General features: G+C 35.6%; 1 protein-coding gene and 1 long non-coding RNA gene across 2 annotated transcripts in view; both read left to right on the forward strand.

Moving 5' to 3' along the window:
• Positions 1-7,525, forward strand: part of LOC150092786 (uncharacterized) — an 84,507-nt gene extending 76,982 nt beyond the window's left edge. The window contains exon 4 of the long non-coding RNA XR_016550527.1: positions 7,475-7,525. This is a non-coding gene — a long non-coding RNA (uncharacterized LOC150092786). The remainder of the gene's footprint in view (positions 1-7,474) is intronic.
• A 1,606-nt stretch (positions 7,526-9,131) lies between these two features.
• The window catches only part of LOC150092788 (protein lin-9 homolog), a 248,894-nt gene continuing 236,529 nt past the window's right edge, over positions 9,132-21,496 (forward strand). Inside the window, exon 1 of the mRNA XM_090414279.1 lies at positions 9,132-9,254. Within this exon, the coding sequence (XP_090270405.1) occupies positions 9,132-9,254 (123 nt within the window). The remainder of the gene's footprint in view (positions 9,255-21,496) is intronic.

The following is a 21,496-nucleotide window of genomic DNA, read 5'->3' on the forward strand; positions in this document are numbered from 1 at the left end:
GAAAAGTCTCATTGACTATGTTATTGTTGATAGTGATGTTTTCTTCCTGGTGCAGGACACCAGAGTGTACAGAGGATTTGAAATTGGAAGTGATCACTATTTAGTTTTGAGCAGGATAAAATTGAATTTCATATTTAAAAGAATAACATGTAAGAAAGTTTTAAAGCGAATAAAAGTTGAGCAGCTCTCAGATGTGAACTGTAGACTAAAATGCAGAAAGATTATTGAAAAGAAAATGAAAGAGTTTGAGAACAGGAATCAAATCTTGGAGATTCAGTGGCAAACTCTGAAGAAAACATTGATTGATTCTGCCAGAGAGGCATGTGGTGAGGTTGTGTGCAAGGATAAAAAAATCAGAACTCCCTGGTGGACACAGGAAGTTAAAGAGGCAGTGAAGGAAAAGAAGAAAGCATATCAAAAGTTCCTGCCAAATAAGTCAGCTTTTACTCTTACAGAATACAGATACAAATGTAAGAAAGCTAAACAGTGTGTAAAACTAGCTAAACAAAAGTCATGGGAGGACTTTGGCAAGAATATAGATAATAAATATCAAGAAGGTGGCAAAATATTCTGGAGGTTGTTGAAGAAGCTTAGGAATGGAGGAAAGAGTGCTGTAAAAGGAGTTAGAGATGATAAAGGTAACATGAAAACAGGAGAAAAAGATATCCTTGAAGTATGGAGTAATTACTTTGAAAAACTGCTAAATGAAACAAGCAGTGATGACAGCACAGTGATAAAAAAACACTGACCAGGCATGCAGTCAGGAATATATATCCATACTTGAAGTAGAAAAAGCCATCAAAGGCTTGAAATGTGGAAAGGCAGCAGGAGTAGATGATATTCGACCAGAAATGCTTAAGTATGGTGGTATAAAAGTCTTACAGTGGCTGCACTGCATAGTTCAGAAAGCCTGGAACAGAGGGACGAATTCCTGATGATTGGAGTAGAGCTCTCATAGTACCCATATATAAAAAGGGAAATAAAACTGAATGTGAGAATTACAGAGGTATTTCCCTACTGAGTGTTCCTGGCAAGATCTATGCAAGTATACTTGAGAAACGGTTGAGAAGAATTATGGAAGAAAAGCTTGGTGAAGAACAAGCTGGATTCAGGCCAAATAGAGGCTGTCAGGATCAGATCTTCACTTTACGACAAATAGTCGAGAAAGCATGGGAATATAACAAAAATTTGTATTTAAGTTTTGTAGATTTGGAAAAGGCATATGACATGGTGCCAAGAGAGAAGCTATTCAATACGCTGCAGTTATATGGTGTCGATGGGGTATTATATCAAGCAATAGTTAGTCTTTATTTGAGTTGTAAGTCAGCAGTTAGAATTGAAGGAAGTACAGGAAGATGGTTTAATGTTAAATCTGGTGTGAGACAAGGATGTACATCATCCCCTCTGTTATTCACTATATATGTGGATCACATTATGAAGGAAAGTGGTATTAAACCTGATATCAAAATTGGAGATGTTAATGTCAGCTCTTTGCTTTATGTGGATGATGTTATACTTCTAAATAAATCCGCTGCAAGTCTGCAAGTTTATTTTTCACTTGGTTAGAGTATAATAAAATTAGTTTAATCCTTTATCCAAGTACCACCTTGCCCCAGTCCTGAAGATACTTTCAGGCGCAAACTTTGTTTGCTCACACTTGGATAAAGGATTAAACTAATTTTATTATACTCTAACCAAGTGAAAAATAAACTTTCAACATCTTTCTCTAAATCCACAGTAATTTATTAAAAAAAAGGGTGGCAGTCCATTTGGCAACTCCTATAGGTAGAGGTGACCTGCGAATGCTTCTGCCTGGTATCTCAGCTTGGGCCTGGCTCCCACTGAAGAGTCCTCAATAAAGGTCGAAACTAGTCTGGGTACTGGCCCTTCCCTTAATGCATAACATTAGACATATCCGCAAGGAGATGTGTTTTGCATTATTGGAGATACTGAGATAGGAGTGTTGGTAGCTTGCTTCACCTTTGCAACGAGTTGCCCTGGTGTTGTACCACCTTGCCCCAGTCCTGAAGATACTTTCAGGTGCAAACTTTGTTTGCTCACACTTGGATAAAGGATTAAACTAATTTTATTATACAAGTCTGCAAGATTCTCTGACTAAATTGAGTAGCTGTTGTAATAGGTATGGTATGAAGGTCAGCAATAAAAAGACAAAGACAATGAAAATAGGCAGAATCATTGAAAATGTTAACTGTGTTGTGAATGGAGAACTGGTGGAACAAGTAAAACATTTCAGCTACTTAGGCACGATTTTTACTGAAGATGGTAAATTAAATATAGAAATAGACAACAGAATCAGCAAAGCTGGTATGGTGGGAAGTCAATTGGAATTATTTATGGAATAAGAAATTTCTCTCTTATTCCATAAATTCATATGGAATAAGAGAGAAATTAGTCGGAACACTAAATTAGCTGTATACAAGACAGTGTTCAAACCAGTTTTAACTTATGGATCTGAGAGCTGGGTCAGAAGTAAAACACTTGACCAAAGACTAGAGACCGCAGATATGAGAGTCCAGAGAAAGATTAGAGGCGTGAACAGATGGCATCAATGGCAATATCATATTAAAAATGAGGATATTAGGAAAGAACTTGACATTGTCAGCATCCAGGAATGCGTTAGCAGAGCTAATCTCAGGTGGTATGGTCACTTAAATAGAATGGGAGAGATAAGATTAGCAAAACAAGTGTTCTCTGCCAGGTTGGCAGGAAAACGACCCAGGGGAAGACCAAGATATAGGTGGATTGATACGGTACAAAGTGCCTTAGACGATAGAAATATAAGATCTGTTAATGTTGGAGTCTTGACAAGTAACAGACTGATTTGGAGGAAAATTGTAGATAGGAAGTTGGTAATGATGTAATTTTTCATGTAGTACTTTCATATCCTGTACACCCCTTGAGGGTACATGGCAGGAATTTGATGATGATGATGTTCTCCATATTTGGTAGCATTTGTGGATCAATAATTTCAAAAATAAAAACAGTCAGATCAAAGTGTAGAACAAGACTTTTAATCAATCATTTGCATATTATTTTAAGATGGTGTGCATCACAAACCTTGAAGTAAATATTAATAAACTTTCTGATAATTTGCAGCCTCAAATATTGCATTAAATATATGTATATTTTCTGATAAATAAGTGTATTAATTTCTTAAGTTTAATTTCATCTTTTGACTAGGACAGATATTTTATTTTATACTGACCATTGTAAACTTTCAACTAATGTGATATATCCATTTTCCCTAAATTTTGCTGTTTACTAGTACATTTTCAAGTATTTTGTCCTACCTCCATCTCTGATGCTTAGCATAATTTGTCTGTGGTCCCCCCAGGAGGAGAAAGGTTGAAGATCACTGATATTGATGAAAATAACAGTGGAGATAATGTACCCCCCTTGTCTCATACCTAATATAACATCAAACCACCTTCCTGTAACTCATTCAATTCTAACTACTGACTTACAATTTTTGAACAGTTTTTCCATTGGAAGTTTGACAAAAGTGAATAAGTTTAAAGAATGTTCTGACAGAAAAAAATAATGAAATATCATTCTTAAGGAGAAATTAACTATCACAAAATGATTATCTTAAAGTTTTTGAGTATAATTTTCACTATCAATCTGTTCACATAGCCATTGTGATAATATCATAAGATTATAAACAGCAGTACACTTGTTTAAAAAAAAAAAATACAGATTTTGTCAAACAGGATTGTATGAATATGTTGAAGCATTTAGTTATGGTGGTGACAGTAAGATTGCTGCAGATGCTATAAAACACAAAAGGATACCTATGAATAATCATGGATGGGTTATACTTGTAGAACTTTATTAATTTTAACAGAATGTTAATTCAACTTGTTTCTGTCTTTTTGAATGACAAATGTTACTAGTAAGATATTTAACACAAACAAAAAAAGATTTCAAATGTTTCCAACAGCTGTTTTTTCTGTAAATTGAAAGATATTGGACAGTTTAATCATGCATATTATTAGGCACATCATATGAACTCTGCATATCACTGTGCAAACCCTGTATGTAATTTCTGGCATAACAGAGGTCTTCAGTGTTACATACCCTAATTGAGGACTTCCAAATGTTGTGAAGCATAACTCCTTAGTTTTATTTAGTATTCTATGTGAACAAATTACTTCTCAAATCAAATCAAATTACTTCTTGAAGATTCTAACAAAAGGCTAAGTAGGGGATGGAGGATGCTTGCAAATATAGTGTGTGTGATACAAAATCTGAGTCTGAAAAAAACTGGAGGCCTTTGAAATGTGGATGCTGCAAAGAATTATGAGAATATCATGGAAAGATAAATTAAGAGGTACTAGAAATGGCAGGTGTAAACAGGAGGTTGATGAAAGAAATTAAAAAGAGAAAAGTCAGATATTTTGGACATATCTGAGACATAACTGACACTTCTCGAAGGAACTGTTGAGGGAAAGAGGAAGACAAAAACTGGAGTGGATGAAAAATATAGGACTGGACCTATCTCTCATATGAGGAATGTAGCAGAGAGGTGCAGAACAGGACATGGTGGAGACACATGGTAGTCAATTTCCTGGAGGGAGAAGACACCTGACATGACAGGACAGGATTCTGCAAGAATGTGTGCTATGAGTATGCTTCTTTCTTCTCTCTTATTTTCAACATTTGCATGTATGTTTTTTGTTAACGATTTCAAAACTTCTCCAAGTTTAACCCATATACACTTTTCCTCAGGAACAAAGAATCTTGTATCCTCCAGAGTGTTTATAAAATGGAACAGTGTCTTTAGAGGAACATAGGAAACTTTGTAAGATCTTAACTGGTTTGATGGTTGTTCTGACATTGATAGATTTTAAGAATTTTGCTATTTGTCTTGATGTATTGCCAATGTATAGTAAGAAGATAGTGCCTTTGTAATTGATTTCTGGGTTAACACAAGTCGGTTTATCAAAAAATAACATTTTCTGTAGTAGCTTATTTGAGCAACTATTATGGAAGAATTGATGAAACAGATTTGAAGTGATTCTTGTTTTCTTTTAAGAAGTTACTGAAGAAAATGTAATTTTCTGATAAACCATCTTGTGCTAACCTGGAAATCAGTTACAAAGGCACTGTCTGCTTGCTATATGTTGGCAACACATTATGACAAATAGCCCAGTTATTAAAATCTGTCGTAATTAGAAAGAGCCTTCAAACCAGTTCACATCTTACAAAATTTCCTACATTACCCTAAAGTTAGTATTCTATTCTATAAATGCTATTGGATATACATGATTCCTTGTTTCTGTGGAAAGGTGTATGTGGGTCAAATTGGGAGTAGTTTTGAAATCCATAAAAAAAAAATCTTGAAAATAAGAGAGAAGTAAGAAGCAAACTCATCGCACTGTATACTGCCAAGCATCCTCCATACCTTATTTAGAAGAGGAAATTTTTGCAGAATCTTAAAGTAGTCTTCTGAGGTAATTTGCTCACATGGCACATTAAATAGAAACCAACGAGCTATACTTTACAACATTTGGAAATCATTAATTACTGTATGTAACATTGGAGACCTCTGTTATGCCAGCAGTCACATACAAGGTTTGCATAATAATGTGCACATTTTGCATGATGCATGTCATTAAACTATTAATTCAGTATCTTTTAATTTATTGAAATAATGGCAGTTTGAAATGTTTGTGATCCATCCTTTTTTTGTTTGTGTTAAATATCTTCCTGAAGATGCTTTCAGCCAAAAGCAAAACATTGAATTAAATTCAGTTACAATTAATAAAGTTTTACTAGTGTAATAACTTGTCTTGATTATTCAATAGCAACATAAGGTTCTCTTTGTTAATTAATTAAAATAACAAAGAATAGCTTTCACTTAAGAGCCCTTAGGAAAATTTTGGTTTAATTGGCATTAAATTAAGATTTCAACACACACACACACAATTAAAAGTATTGGTTGAATTACAGTTTTATATTTTCTTGACATTTTAATATTTATAAGGTTACAGAATATGACAAATGTTAAAATGCAACTAGTAATGCTGCATGAATTTAATTGTTTTAACACAGAGGTTGCTATAATATTGGGTTGTTGCAAATGAAATGGCCGATTTTAAGGACGATTGAAAAAGAAGAGAATAAAAAGAAGAAGAATACCTGTTTAATCAAAGTAATCTCCAGCAGCATCAATGCATTGTTGCCGTGTGGCAAGGTCATTTATACCATATTTATAAAATTCAGTATCTCTGGAAGTGATGAAGTCCTCCACTTCCCAATAAATTGATGCGTCGTTGGCAAAGCATTTCTTGGACAAAAAATGGCTCAAGTGCCAGAAAAAATTGTAATTTGTTGGGGAAATGTCAGGAGGGTATGGTGGATGAGGCCCAATTTCGTATCCCAATTGTTGATTTGCTGTACGGTTGACACTGCTGTATGTGGTCGGGTGTTATCCTGAAGCAATAGGACTCCATGTCTATTCACAAGTGCTGGTTCCTTAAGGCACAATTTGTCATGCATTTGCCGCATATCTGTACAATATCGAGCTGCATTTAGCATTTCACCTCGTGGAAGGAATGAGTTGTGAATAAACCAGCAGAAGACCACCATACAGTAAACATCTTCATTGGATGCAGAGGTGCCTTTGGAGTCTTTCCTGGAGTGTCTTTCACTCCCAACCACTGCGATGAACATGTATGATTGTCATAGAATATCCACTTCTCATCCACAGTCAAAATTCGTTGCAGCAACCTTTCTTCTTTACTTCTTAAGAGGGAAGAGCACACTTCCAAACACCATGCTTTGTTTTCATCAGTGAGTTCGTGAGGCACCCACTTGTTGAGCTTCCTTACATTTCCTATTATTGCCAAGTGCCATGAAACAGTTGAGAAGTGTACATTTAGTGTCTGGGCGATCTCTCGTACAGTTTGTCATGGATCTGATTCGATTAAATCCTTTAATTCATTCGAATCAATGGAGGAAGGACGATGGCCATGGGGTTCGTTTTGTAGCCTCAAATCTCCTGAGCGAAATTTTGCAAACCAACAGCGAGTGGATCTCTCATTAGTTGTTCTTCCACCGAATGCTTTATTGATATTTTTTACTGCAGCCGCTGCAGAATTTCCCAATTTGAACTCGTAAAGGTATAGCAACCTTAATTGACTGGGTTCCATGATTGACTTGATGTCGGTAGTATTCAATGTTTAATGCTCGTTGAATGAAACAAATACTACAATTGCATTACTCACGTGTGACGCTATCATATGACATAAAAAAGTGCATATATCTCAGTGCTTGCTTTCTTCAGCAACCAGTAGAAACCTGACAGTCATTTAACAGCCATTTCATTTGCAACAACCCAATACAATAAAGAAGGGTATCGAGACACTGGATTATACATATATACCATATGGGCATAAATGCAGTATCAGTTTGGGAGCACACTTGCTAGTTACTGATGTTTTGTTTTCAGGAAAGAAGATCTAAGAAGTTGCATTTCAGTGCCACCTGGAGGATAAAGTTGGTAAGAGGCACTAGGCTAAATTAACTTGAAACAAGTTAATTCTTTTTATTTCTTTTTAATGGGTTTTTAGAAAAAAACTGCAGTATAGAACTTATCTCATAAAAAAGCTAAATATGAAATGAACTAGTTTACATTAATTAAGCTACAAGGATTATATTGTATTTCATGTTAGTATTCCAAATGTCATTAGAGTGGATATGGATTTAGACAAATTGAAGAGAAAACATGTAGAACTGGCTAACTATTCCATGGTGTGTGTGTGTGTCAAGTGAGGAATTGGTAAGATTCTTGTGGAAATGCAAGTAATTGGGGTGCAGGGATTTATTCATTCTGATTTAATTTAGGACGTAGTATATTTTGTAGTGCTTTAGAAGCCTATTTTTAATGATAGGTTGAAAGTTGAAACTTATTGTTTTGTAGATATGCTTTCCAACCATCACGCTGTGGGTGCAAATCTGGCCTGTGGGTATGGATGTTTGTGAATTTTTCTGAGTTTGAGATGAATTTCATTGCCTCAGTGTGAGACCACCACCCAGCTTATTAGAGGTCTGGAGAGGCTTGAAAAGATTCTATGTTTGGTCTCTAGAGCAAGGTTTCCGACTATGTAAGAAATTAAAATGAAAATACAATTCATGATTTGGAGCCACATAAGAAATAATAATTAAAAATAAATAAATAAATGCAGGATGTACTATTTAGAAAATACATCTTCTTCCTCTGCATGTCTTCCTATGTTTAGGAAATACATAAGAAGAGAAAATCTATTCTAAAATGACAGCAACAAAAGAAACGAAAAGAAAGAAAACTGTGTTTTGTGAATTTGCAGTTGAAATATGATGGAATGTTAAGTAGCTATTGCACGTTTTGACAGATTTAGAGGAGAGTCAGAACTGATGCCAAGTTCGACAAACAGTTCAGCCCAATTGCTCTTTTCTGAACTACATGAAGCATTTTTAGGAACTCTTAGGAGCACTGTCCCAAATATGGGAACAGTATATCAATAGTTGAATGGATTTCTTGGCTTCTGAGAAGATGATATTTGTAATAACCTTTATGCCAAGAAATATTACAGGTTTGATTTATTCCAAGAAGGAGGAATTTTATTTCATGGGAAGATTTAAGTAAGATTGAAAGGAAAGAGTTCTTTTTTGCGCAAGAAATAAGGCAGGATTTTTACTAGCCTTACAATTAACAGGTTATTAGAATCTCGGTGAAGAATGGTTTGGAGAACAGAATTTAGAATTTTAGAAGTTGATGTTCTGGAAGTATTTGCTGATTTATTTAGTGCAGGGGTTTGTTAAAGAAAAAAAAAATCCCCAGAATTGTTTATAAAGTTTGTGGTGGATAAAGATCCACAAACATTAGTTCACTCTGAAATAGTTTCTTCTGGGACTACTAGCAAGTGCACCATCCTGAAGATCTAAATTGAGGATTTAGTTGCTGCAAACTTACCTGACCATCAGAGTTTGGGATACTCCACGTTATGGTAGCATAGCATCATTGTCATTTTAGAATTCTGAGATTTAGTCTTATGCACTGCAAGCATGCAATCCATCTGAGTTATCTCCAGAAGATTATTTTCAACTTCTAGGCTCTTCTTGAAGAGATGGCCATGTTTATAACTACTTCTATGCAAAATGTTTATCCACTAAATTCTGTGAGTCGTACTTATCTGGACATAAAAGATAATATAGTCTTTATGTTCTCCAGTGTGTATCTCAATGGAACAGTAAGTTGGACCAAAATAAGACAGATTACTGATTTGCATGCTTTTGTAAACTTAATGTTTTTCAGTGTATATCTCAATGGAATAGTAAGTTGGACCAAAATAAAACAATAGAAATTACTTTCAGAGAGAACTAGATAGACTCTGGAAATAGGAAAGAGATGACAATTTGCTTTTATTAGATTATGAAAAAATGCTGAATTCACAGCTCTATGAAAGATGAAACCTCTTTAAAATTTCAGCTGATCATCCCCCCCCTCTACTTATTATAGTTTCCTTTGAATTGAAAGATCTTGGTGTGAAATAACACCATGATCTTGCATAAAGTAGTTAAAATATGAACATCTCTTAAAGGAGAACTGCAAAAACACTAACTATTTCATGTAAATTTTATTGGAATGATGATCCAATTCTGTGAATCATATTTATCTGGATGTAAAAGATAAATATAGTCTTTATGTTCTTCAATGTGAACTGAAGAACATAAAGAACTCAATGGAACAGTTAGTTGGACCAAAATAAGGCAGATTACTGATTTGCCTTCTTTTTCAGAACTGTGGAAGTCATCATTGTTAAAATGGGAGTCCTTTTTCTTTAACAGTATGTTCAGCTGCATAAAAATCCTAATAGTCTCTGTACTTGTGCTGCAATTAGTCAGTGTTTCCTTTGTCTCCTTTCACTCTGAAAATGCATTTAATACCAGCTTGAAATATTAGTGTAATCATGGTTATTGGTATCTATAGTGCAAGTAACTGAGTCTCCCTTCAAATCTTAGATTATATTAAACACATAATTAAACAGCAGCAACACCAAAATAACTCTATGGCACATCTTCTTTCTTCATGACACCACTTCCTCATACACAATGCTGATATATCTTAGCTAGTTATCTATCTTCAATCCATCAGTTTATTCCCTCAATCCATTCTTTCTGCAAAATCCCAAAAATTGACGTGTGTGCATCTCCTGTATCAACTGCAATTGTTATCTACTTACAAAATGCAATCTAATTACTGAAATAAGATAGCCCACTGCTGTCCAACATCTATAGAGTCATTGGCAAAGATATTTAAGAGTTAGATAGCAATCATTTTAGAAATTATGGACTTTACAACCGTGTTATAAATAACTGTTTTAATTTCCTGACGTTTCGATCTTCATATTAAGATCATCATCTGGAGTATATACAAGGACAAGCTGAGTTACATTACACACAGTAAGCTAAATAAACAATGATTTGATCACTGGTTATTCTACTGGCATGTTTTTTTATTTTATATGTTGGACCCATATACGAGAGGTTGGCTGGTCAACCTATAGTACTTTAGTATCGTATATGAGTAGTGGGATGGGAAAGGAGAAACTTGTTGACATTCGATTTAAAAGCCTGTATATTGTATTCAGGGGTGTATTATTGTAAGACAGGAGTGCTCTCTTTCCCATATTGTTTAATCTGTACATTGAAGATGCAATAAATAAACTGAAAGAACTAATAGAAACAGGAACTAAGATAAATGGAATTGATACTAACTGGCAACGGTTTGCAGATGATATAGCAGTTATAGCTGATAATGAAAACAAACTGAAAGCCACCTTAACAAAGATGGAAGAAATCTTCACACAGTGCAGCCTAAAAATTAATTATAAGAAAACAAAATTATTAATTACAAGTAAAGCAAATCCAATGAAAATAAACCTGGAAATAAATAACCTAATACAACAGGCATCCTCTTTTGAATATTTTATAAGTCTTATCACAGAAGATGGAAGAAACCAGTCAGATATTAAAGCACGAATAATCCTAGCCAAAAAAGCATTCTATAACAGAATAAACATTTTTACCAGTAAAGGACAGCTCAAAAAAAAAAAAAAAAGGCTAGTGAAAACATACATATGGAGCATTGCATTATATGGTTGTGAGGCCTGGACTCTAACAAAACAAGACATGAAAAAGTTGGAGGCAGGCATTTGAAATTTGGTGCTGGAGAAAGATGATGAAAATTAGTTGGACAGAAAAGAAAAGTAATGAAGAAGTTCTGAATATAGTTCATGAAGAGCGGTCATTAATGAAACACATCAATAAGAGAAGAAAAGGCCTAATTGGACACCATTTGAGGCATGGGGGACTGATTACAGAAATAATGGAGGGGACTGTAGAAGGAAAGAGGCCACGAGGCAGACCAAGAATTTCATATATATAAATAACATAATGATGCTAACTGGTGCTAAGAGTTATGAAGCGATTATAAAAAAAAAAAAAAAAAAAAAAAAAAAAAAAGTCACAAGACAGGATGTTGTAATGTGCTACTATATTTACCAATCTTTGGATTGATGCACCAAAGAAGAAAAAGAAGATATTGTATTCCTTGGGAATTACATCAGGGGAAGAATGTTCCACAATACAGCAGTGGCGGGGATGAAGGAGGAGGAAAAGAAACTTGTTCTGTGGGTTTCAAGGTGTACTGTGAAGGGATGTTGGGAGGTAACTGTACGTGTTCCAATGGGTTTAGTACAATGGAGAATTATTTACTGAATGGGGGAATTATTGATGCTGTTTCGGATGAGCATTTTCCATGAATATATTTGTAGAATATACAAATTGCAGAGATTAAATGTCTATGTGAAAGTGGGGGGGAAGTGAGTTGGTAAGAGATGGATCATTTATCAGAGATGGATCATTTATCAGTAATTGCTCTCCTCTGTATTGAGTCAAGCATTTTGTGGGAGCTTTTAAGAGCCCCACTCCAAAAAGTGGGGCTCTTAAAATGGGAACAGTATTTGATAGCTAGGCGGATTTGTGATTTATATAAGGTTAATAACTGTTTTGAAGTGAAGTAACGTCTTGAACGAAAGAGAAAGCCTAGTTTTTTGGAAGCTGAGGATGCAATGGTTGTGATGTGTTTATGCCAGGAGAGCCTGATGTCATGGTAATTCCAAGAAGAAAAATTTCATCTTGTCTGGGAATTTGAGTGTTATCAAAAATAATACTGGGGGAAATTAGTTCTTTTTTGTGGAAAATAAGACAGAACTGGATTTTACTAGCGTTGAAGTTTAATAATAATAAATAAATATAAAAAATAATAAAAAAAATCGCAAATTCTTTAGAAACTACATCAAAGCTAAATTCTATTTTAGATAGCATGAGATAAACATTCTTTCTTATAGATGGTCTTCTTTCAGTAACAATGATGTCCTATTTTTAACATTACAATTGTTATTTTAGATTTAGGATTCTAAATTATCTACAGTCCTGTTTGTAGTTAACTCTTAGAGAGAAAGGTTCCGTGGGTAGAATATGTGCCTTCCATATGCTTGGGATTTTTAGACCATCATTATTGTTCAGATTTGGGTGGTTGGTAAGAATCTCACAGGCTTCCTTAAATTTGCGTTCATACCATGTTTTGGTGTGATGCTTTTCCATCTATAAGAAATCTATAAGAAAGAATGTTTTTCTCATACTATCTTAAATAGAATTTAGCTTTGATGTGGTTTCTAAATAATTAATTTTTATTTTTTTTTAAAATTTAATTTAAATTTATTTATTATTATTTTTTCACTAGAGGTCATGCCAGTAGAATAACCAGTGATCAAATCATTGTTTCTTTAGCTTGCTGTGTATAATGTAACTCAGCTTGTCCTTGTATATTTGTATATACTCCAGATGATGATCTTAATATGAAGATCGAAATGTCGGGAAATTAAAAAAAGTTATTTATAACACGGTTGTAAAGTCCATAATTTGTAAAATGAATGCTGATCACTGTGCAACACTAAAAGAAAGAGTTATTTGGCAAGATGCTATTTTGAAATACATATAAGATGATCTAACTATAAATATGCTTAATTTATTAAAAAGCAAGTCATAATATCAGGCATCAAGTTCATCTAAAAATGTGAATTTTCTATACATAAGAGTACAGTTTCCGTCCATAATTAAATTTGTTATTTTCATTACCTTGTCCATTGTATTAGACAATCCCAGAAAAGACCCATATAATGCTTTGTTAGGCATTGCAATGTACATTTGAGATTTGATTCCGTCTCTTTTCAGCAAAACAACTCCAATATTTTTCCCCAGTTATGTAGTATGTACAAAATTGCAAACAAGCATCAAGTGTAAAATAAATTTTCCACACAAGTGTGCACAATTATTTTGCAATGAAGCAAATATTAATTACATTTATTAAAAAAAAAAGTAGGTCTATAATCATATACCATTAGTTGGTACAACTTAAAAATTGCTGCATGTTCTACTAGAAATGATAAAATAGAGAAGCAAATTCGAAATGAAATTTGGTTTACTTTTAATTTGGAGGCATTCAGAAGTTCATTCCACAGGTTACCAAGTTGGACAATACCACTTGCTGTTATCTCTTAGCCAGTTATCCTCAAACCATCAGTCTTTTCCCTCAATCTGTTTCCTCTGCAAAATCCAGAAAATTGATGTATGTGTGCATCTCCTCTGTCCACTGCAATTCTCACCTAGTTACAGAATGCAGCCTAATTACTGAAATAGCCCTTCACACAAACCCATCCTGCAGTCTGTAGAGATTCCCACTTTCATCAATCCATTCTTATATTATAACCCTATCCACATTCATCACTACAATCGTGAAGCATAAAATGATTGTCAGTTTATGTTTTGGAGATATCTCTTCTATCTTTATTAAGTGATACTATCTTCCCATCTTTTCCACTTTGGAAATCTTCCTGTTTCACTACCCCTATTGAACTACCGAGTTAAGGACACTGTTCTTGCATGTTCCTTAAATGCACCTAGTGACATTCAAGTGTATTAAAGAAATGCATATTTGTATTGTTTACATCTCAGATACTTCATGTTCATCTGTTTACATCCTCTTATATATCCCTCCCACTGTTGTTGTATTCAATGCTGTTTCCTTTCTCTCAGTACAAAATGCCCTAACAAAATATTCATTAATCATTTCCACTATATCGTCTGGTACCATCAGCTTAGGATCATCTCCAGCAACTAAGATCATCATTACATATGCACTCTTTACTTTTACAGTCCACGTAACCAATAAAACTCTCCCAAGTAGTGCTTGACCTGTTCTTCTGCAGGCCTTCATATTCCATTTTCTCTTTCCTTATTATACCATCTCTTTCTGTGTTTTTGCTTTTCATGCAGCTGCTGCCTGCTTGTCTACTTATACAGCACACACACAAAAAAAAACAGTACTGAACTTGGAGCATTCAAAACTATGTATCATTGTAGTTATTCAGTACTTTTTTTTTGCAAAATACTATATTTTCTCTTCTCCACATCTTTTGTATTTCCTTAATAATTTCATTAATCCAATCCCTATTGTTTATCCTCTTATCTTGCTATCATGCTATGTCAGTACAATCTGACATAGCATGATCTCAAATAGCAATATTGGTATCCTTCAGAATATCTTTCCCACTATATGCTGCCTCTTTAGCCTTTATGACACCTGGATTAGTCAAAATGTGTGTGTGTGTGTGCATACACTGCTTGGAAAGAAGTCAATAGTCACCACAGTGTGAGAACCAAACAGCCATGCCCCCCCTTAATAAGATGTAGAACCTCCTTTTGCAGTGATGACTGTAGCAATCTTACAGGGCATACTTTCCACAAGCATATGATAGTGATTAGTGGGAATTTTGGACTGCTGTGGGGACATATGTTCCTTGACTCACCCGATGCTCCAGTTCAATCCTATTGAAAATCTGTGGGAAGTTCATTGACCTAATTTTGCCTGAATGTCACCACACTTGACTGGCTCTGTGAAGACTAGTCAAGTGTGGTGACATTCATGTCTGCAAACCATTCAGTTACAGCAGCAGCAGCCTTATGACATGATGCACTGTCTTGCTGAATGAGATAAGGTTCAGTTTCATAGAAACACCACAAAGTAAGAAGCATTGCATTGTCCAGAATGTTCAGTCTGGAGCAGACTGAACATTCTGAATGGAACAGACTGAATGGAGTTCAATGTTCGTGGCAACACAAACAAAGGACTAAGGCCAAACCAGAAAAAGCACGATAATACCTTCACACCGCCACCTCCAAATGTCATAGTTGGGGTTATGCACTCTGGTAAGAGACTTTCACCAAGAATCCCCCACACCCATCCATCTGCTCTATAACACAGCTTTCCAAACTTCCATGTCCCACTGTACATGATCTCTTCGCCACTGAAGAAGCTGCTGCATGTTGGTTGGGTAATGTGGGACTTGCATATTGCGGTCCTCCCATGAAAACCCATTGTGAGCCTCAGTTCTGAATATTTTGTGTAGATTCATGTTCCAGTTGATGCCCAGAGCTCTGCATTCAACATGTAGGCTGATGAATGGCAGTTTTTACATTATCTTTGTAGTTCCCTACAGTCAGGTTCAGTGAGTGTAGTGGATCATTCACTGCAGGTAGCAGATAGCCCTGCAATTGATTTCCTGCACTTCCATCTTAGTATGGTATCACTGATTGTTGATAGGATGGCCCAATTTGGCAAACAGATAGGCCTGCAACAGTGCAACCTATCACAATGCCACTTAAAAACTCCGCCATTTCACCAAGACACAGCTGTGCGGACTTGCAAGTATCATATTCCTCCAATTTATAATGACTACAAACACATCACTAGTTACATGATATGAAGCACCTTGCCCATGGGGTGTCTATTGACTTCTTTCCAAGCAGTGTGTGTGTGTTTATATATAATTATGAGAAACATGTTCAGTATTGTCAGTATGAGAAATGTCAGCATGTTACAGATCAGATTAGTAACAGCTCTCTGACAGTTCATTCATTTGTTGCACATTTCCATGATTCTTTCTTTGAGTTGCTGCGCACAGCTTGCGATGAGTGGATAAAAACTTTACTGAAAGAACCCCATGAAAAACAGTTGCAGAAGATGCAACTTTACGGTTGTCCTAAGTGTCTCAGTGGTGAACTTAAGCAAGCCTGTTAGATTGTACATCCTGATATTATGAAGAAAGTCCAAGGTAATTGTAGTAGTGTGGATGTTATTTCATCATTTCTGATTTTCACAAGTTTTGCTGATCAAGTTATTTATTAACATGTCAGATATCATTGTGTGTTCGCTGTTTCTTCAAGGAATATGGGGCCATTCAGGTTGTGTCTGAAAAGAGTATACTACAACATAATTTCTTTTGCCATGAACTGTTACTTGCAACTCTGAATAAATACCTGTGATTCATAGTGAAGAATTTATGAAGACAAAAACACACGTGTTGGACTAATTACTTTACTTATAATTAAGAAAATAACATTCGACATTTTTCGGCCTCTGTATTGAGGTCTTCATCAGGAAAACATACACGTGTATGGGACACAAGCTACATGACACTACACAAAAGTAAGATAAATCTAAATATTTTGTTAATCGTTTACCCTAGCCTGACCTCAAGTGGAAAAAAAAATTAAATAAAACAGATACAGAATTAAAAATTAAATCACAAAATTTTCATGTTTAAACATTTCATACATATTAGTATAATATACTGATGATTAAAAAAAAAAAGGGTTTTATAGCAGAACTACATTAAACAATTTCTAAAGTCCTCTCATATTAAGGTTTTCTTATGTTTGGGATTGTTCTGGATGCTATATGGGAGTCCTCCAGATTCTTGGAATTATTAATCCATCATTCTTGTTTAGATTTAGATGATGTTTCAGCATTTGAGGCTTCTTTGAACTTGCTTTCAAACAAGGTTTTGGTGCAGTGTAAGGAATTGGTGCCTTTCCAGTTAATTCTGTGACAAGTTTGAAGCATGTGGACTGACAGGGATGTTTTTGCCATAGTGGAGGAATTTAATGTGGTGTTTATGTTCAACTTTTTTTATTGAGATGGTGTGTCCTGTTTCCCCAATGTAAGGTAGTTTGCAGGCGCAGTGAATTTTGTAAACACCTGGGTGGGCAAGGTATGGAAGAGGATCTTTGGATGAGCTGAGTAACTTTCTTAATTTTGCAGATTTTAAGGTCGCCTTAATATTGTACGAGGGTGGTCTGAAAAGTTCTCGGCCTCAACCATAGATGGCAACACTATCGGCAAGATTTTTTTTTCTAAGTTGGTACATCTGTCATAAGCATCCATGTGAAATTCCAAATCATTCTATCAAGTAGTTTTTTATACAGCTGTCTGAAGCAAAAGTGTTGTCCATATCCCTTGATATGGATAAAATTGAGTATCGTGTGGTTATAAAATTCTTTGTAAAAGAAGGTTTAATGCCAAAAGAAATTCAATCGCAGTTCATAAAAGTTAATGAGCACTCTTCTCCTTCTTTTCGACAATTAAGAAATGGATTGCCGAGTTTAAACGTGGCCTTGAAGATGATCCACGTGAAGGACGTCCAAAAAAGTGTAACAACACCTGAAATCATTGATCGAGTGCACAATATGGTATTGGATGACCAGCAAGTCAAAGTGCATGAGACAATAGGCATTTCAAAAGAACGTGTAGGATATATTTTTCCTGATGAATTGCAAATGAAAAACTTTGTGCAAGATGGGTGCTGCACTTGCATGAAAATCTCTGAACAGTGCTTGGAGCATTCTAACAATAATAAAACTGATTTTTTGCATCGATTTATTACTATGGATGAGACCTGGATTCATTATTACACACCAGAATCCAAACAGCAGTCAAAACAGTGGACAGAAGCTGGTTGTTCAGCCCCAAAGAAGACAAAGTTGGTTCCATCAGCAGGAAAGGTCATGGCATCAGTGTTTTGGGATGCTAAAAGCATTTTGTTTATTAATTATCTTGAAAAGGGTAAAACAATAACTGGGGAATATCATTCTGATCTTTTAACAAGACTAGATGAAAAAATTCGTGAGAAAAGACCTGGTTTGCAGAAGTAAAAAATCATCTTTCATCAGGACAATGCACCTACCCACAAAGGTGTTTTGGCAATGGGAAAATTAAGGGATCTGCACAATGAATTGTTGGAACATCCGCCCTATTCCCCAGATTTGGCTCCCTCTGACTTCTATCTCTTCCCAAAACTAAAACTTTTCCTCGCTAGTCAGTGTTTTTCTTTGAATCAAGAGATAATTCCAGCGCTTTTATCCCGTCCCTGTAGTGGTTCTCTTATTGAGAACCACTACAAGGATGGGATAATAGCGCTGGAGCATCGCTGGAATAAATGTATTAGTCTTAAGGGAGATTATATTGAAAAATAAAAATAATTTTGAAATAGGCACACACAAATCTCGTTCCCCATTCTGATATTTGCCCACATCACTCTATGTGATATTGCATGCCATTTTTAGAAAATTATATTAATATTTCATAAATTTTTAAATACATAGTTACTAATTCTTCTCCCTGATTGTTATTGGCTGAATATAGCATCTTATATTTTTTGCTTAGAAAGATCTCACTTATTTTTGTATTCCTTTTTTTTTTTTTTTTTGGTAACACCTATTATGTCAATCAGGTACTTATCCAATTCTTCTGCTTGTTTCCACTTGTGATGCTTCTTATGTTGATTATACCAATCTTCAGCTCTGCAAATATTGAGTAAGGATTTTTTACACAATTCAATACAATCAAAATTTGAGCTTCTAACATCATTATTGAATATTATCTATCCACCATATTTATTCAGCAGGGCATAGCCTGCCAAATTTGAAGCATAACTTCAGTTAAAAGAAGTGGAGCTGTTCAAAAATACCAAAAATGGTCCTAAAAAAAGAAGAAAAAAAACATAATTTTTCTTCTCCTTTTCATAACAGACACTTCTACAGATTAACTGATTTTGTCTAAATTTAGAACATAGTTGTTTCTTCTGTTTAAGTTATTATTATTATAATTGTCAACTCCAAGGACTCCTTAGACTCATCAAGTGAGGCCCTAAACATCATGTCAAGAACAACTATTCAACATTCACACAGTATCTCTCATACTTCGCCTTGAACTTATTTACAGTCATGGCACCCATAACAGAATCTGGCAGCTTATTCCACTCATTCACCACTCTCCAAGTAAAAAACCTAGCTCTAACACCCTTGCTAACCACACTCTTGCCCAGCTTCCATGGATGGCCCCTAGTCCTCTCACCACCAGTCCTATTCTCAAAAATATCTTCTGAATTAATCTTATAGAAACCCTTCAATAATTTGAATGTCTCAATCATATTGCCCCTTTTCCATCATTCCATAGACCTGCTATCATCTTGGTCACTAGTCTCTGGATCCTCTCCACCTCCTCCCCAATCAAGAAGAAACCCTGGCACCCAAATCTGGGCACAGTGGTCTAGATAGGGTCTTACCAAGGCTCGATACAGAGGAACAATAACCTGTTTGTCTCTGCTCGTCAAAGTATTTTTCAGCAACCAAGTGATTTGATGAGCTGATTTAGCCACTTTTGCGATGTGCCCCTAAACTTCAACCCCCCCTGTCCACCAACACTCCCAAGTCCCTGGCCTCATCAATCTCCTGGACTACAGTTCCACCAATGTGGTATACTGCTGCTAATCTTTTCACATAACCTTACATTTTGCCACATTAAATTGACATCCATTCTCCTTAGCCCAGACCTCCAATCTATCCAAATCATCCTGCAAAATTTTGACATCCTGTGCACTCACTATTGCTCTACCCAACTTTGCATCATCAGCAAACAAGTGAACACTTCCTCTCAGATCCTTTCCTATATCGTCAATGAACAAATTGAAAAGTAGTGGTCCAAGAACAGAACCCTGCGGCACACCACTAGTCATAGGCCATCTTTTGGACTCTACTCCTGAATAAACCACTCTCTGATATCTCTCCATCAACCACCCTCCTATCCATCTCACCAACCCTATATCCATCCCCATATGCTACAGTTTACTAATCAGAATTCCATGTGGTATCCTGTCAAAGGCCTTAGCAAGGTCCAGTAGGATCACTGTAAACCCATTACCCTTATCCAGTTCAGCCGTCACTGTGTTATAAAACGTGAGCAAGTTATTGAGGCATGATCTACTCTTCACAAAACCATGCTCTCCCCCATACAGTATCCCATTTTCATCTATCCATTCCTGTATTCTCCTCTTGACTATTTTCTCCAAGACCTTGACAATGATTCCTGATATGCTAATTGGTCTGTAATTTACAACATCAGTCTTGGAACCTCCTTTATGCAGTGGAACTATTTTTCCCCTCTTTCCACACCATCGGGACTAATCCAGACCCGAGACTCAGATTAAACAAAATGGTCTAGGGCACTGACAATTCTTTAGCTGCTTCACGTACGACATGAGCTGGTATACCATCCAATCCCACAGATGTATTGACATTGAGGTTTTGTAATAGACTATTCACCTCCACTTCATTCACTACAATTCCCATATAAGCCGTTGGTTCCTTCATTCCTGCAATGTCACCACCTGGATGATATACTCTTGCAAAGTGCTTGCTCAGTAATTCCACTATCAACTGATTCGGTTACCTCCCTACCATCAGCATTCTTTAAAATCATTCTGCCATATGCATTTTTTCTTTTACTTGCAACACATCGAAAAAACTGTCTGGGATTCTCTTTAGCCTGAATGGCTAATTTTCTAGAAAATCTAGAAAAGTAAAGTGATCAGCCTGCAAACAAAACTAAGAGTACTAGAAACATGCATCTTTAGCAGCGTATAGATCTGAAACATGGGTACTGTATAGATCTGAAACGTGGGTAATAAATAAGGAATCAAGGAAAAGAATTTTGGCATTTGAAAGAACTTGTTGTAGGAAGATTCTAAGAATAGGATTGGTACAGAAAGTCACAAATGAAGAGATCAGAAGATACAACCAAAGGAGAATCTAATGCAGAAGATTATAAAATGGAAGCTGTAATCATTTGGACACATCTGCAGAATGAGTGAGGACTGGAAGATAAAGACATTCATGTTTGGTATTTTGGATGGTGTGAACAGAAGAGGTAGACCATACAGAGAATAGATAGATGACATAAAGGACTGGTGTGGAATGGGTATACAGAAACTGTGACACTGTGCACTGGACAAAGATAGTGAAGGAGGCATCAGACACCAACAGGCAGTGAGCCCATGGTTCGTGATGATGATGATTGTGGGGTGGGTGGGGAGAGACAATGTGTTTTTCTATTGATTGCAACCTTCATAATTTATTTTAACAGTATTACAACACCAAACAAATTAAATTATAAAAAAAGTGTTTATTAACTGGCTTATATTTTGCTGGATTCCAAACCAGCATCAAATCAGTAATTAGAAAGCTGTCTTGT

The sequence above is a fragment of the Typopeltis vanoorti genome, chromosome 25 (assembly GCF_054136105.1).
Source record: "Typopeltis vanoorti isolate ZY-2024b chromosome 25, IOZ_Tvanoo_1.0, whole genome shotgun sequence".
Taxonomy (NCBI): Eukaryota; Metazoa; Arthropoda; class Arachnida; order Uropygi; family Thelyphonidae; genus Typopeltis; species Typopeltis vanoorti.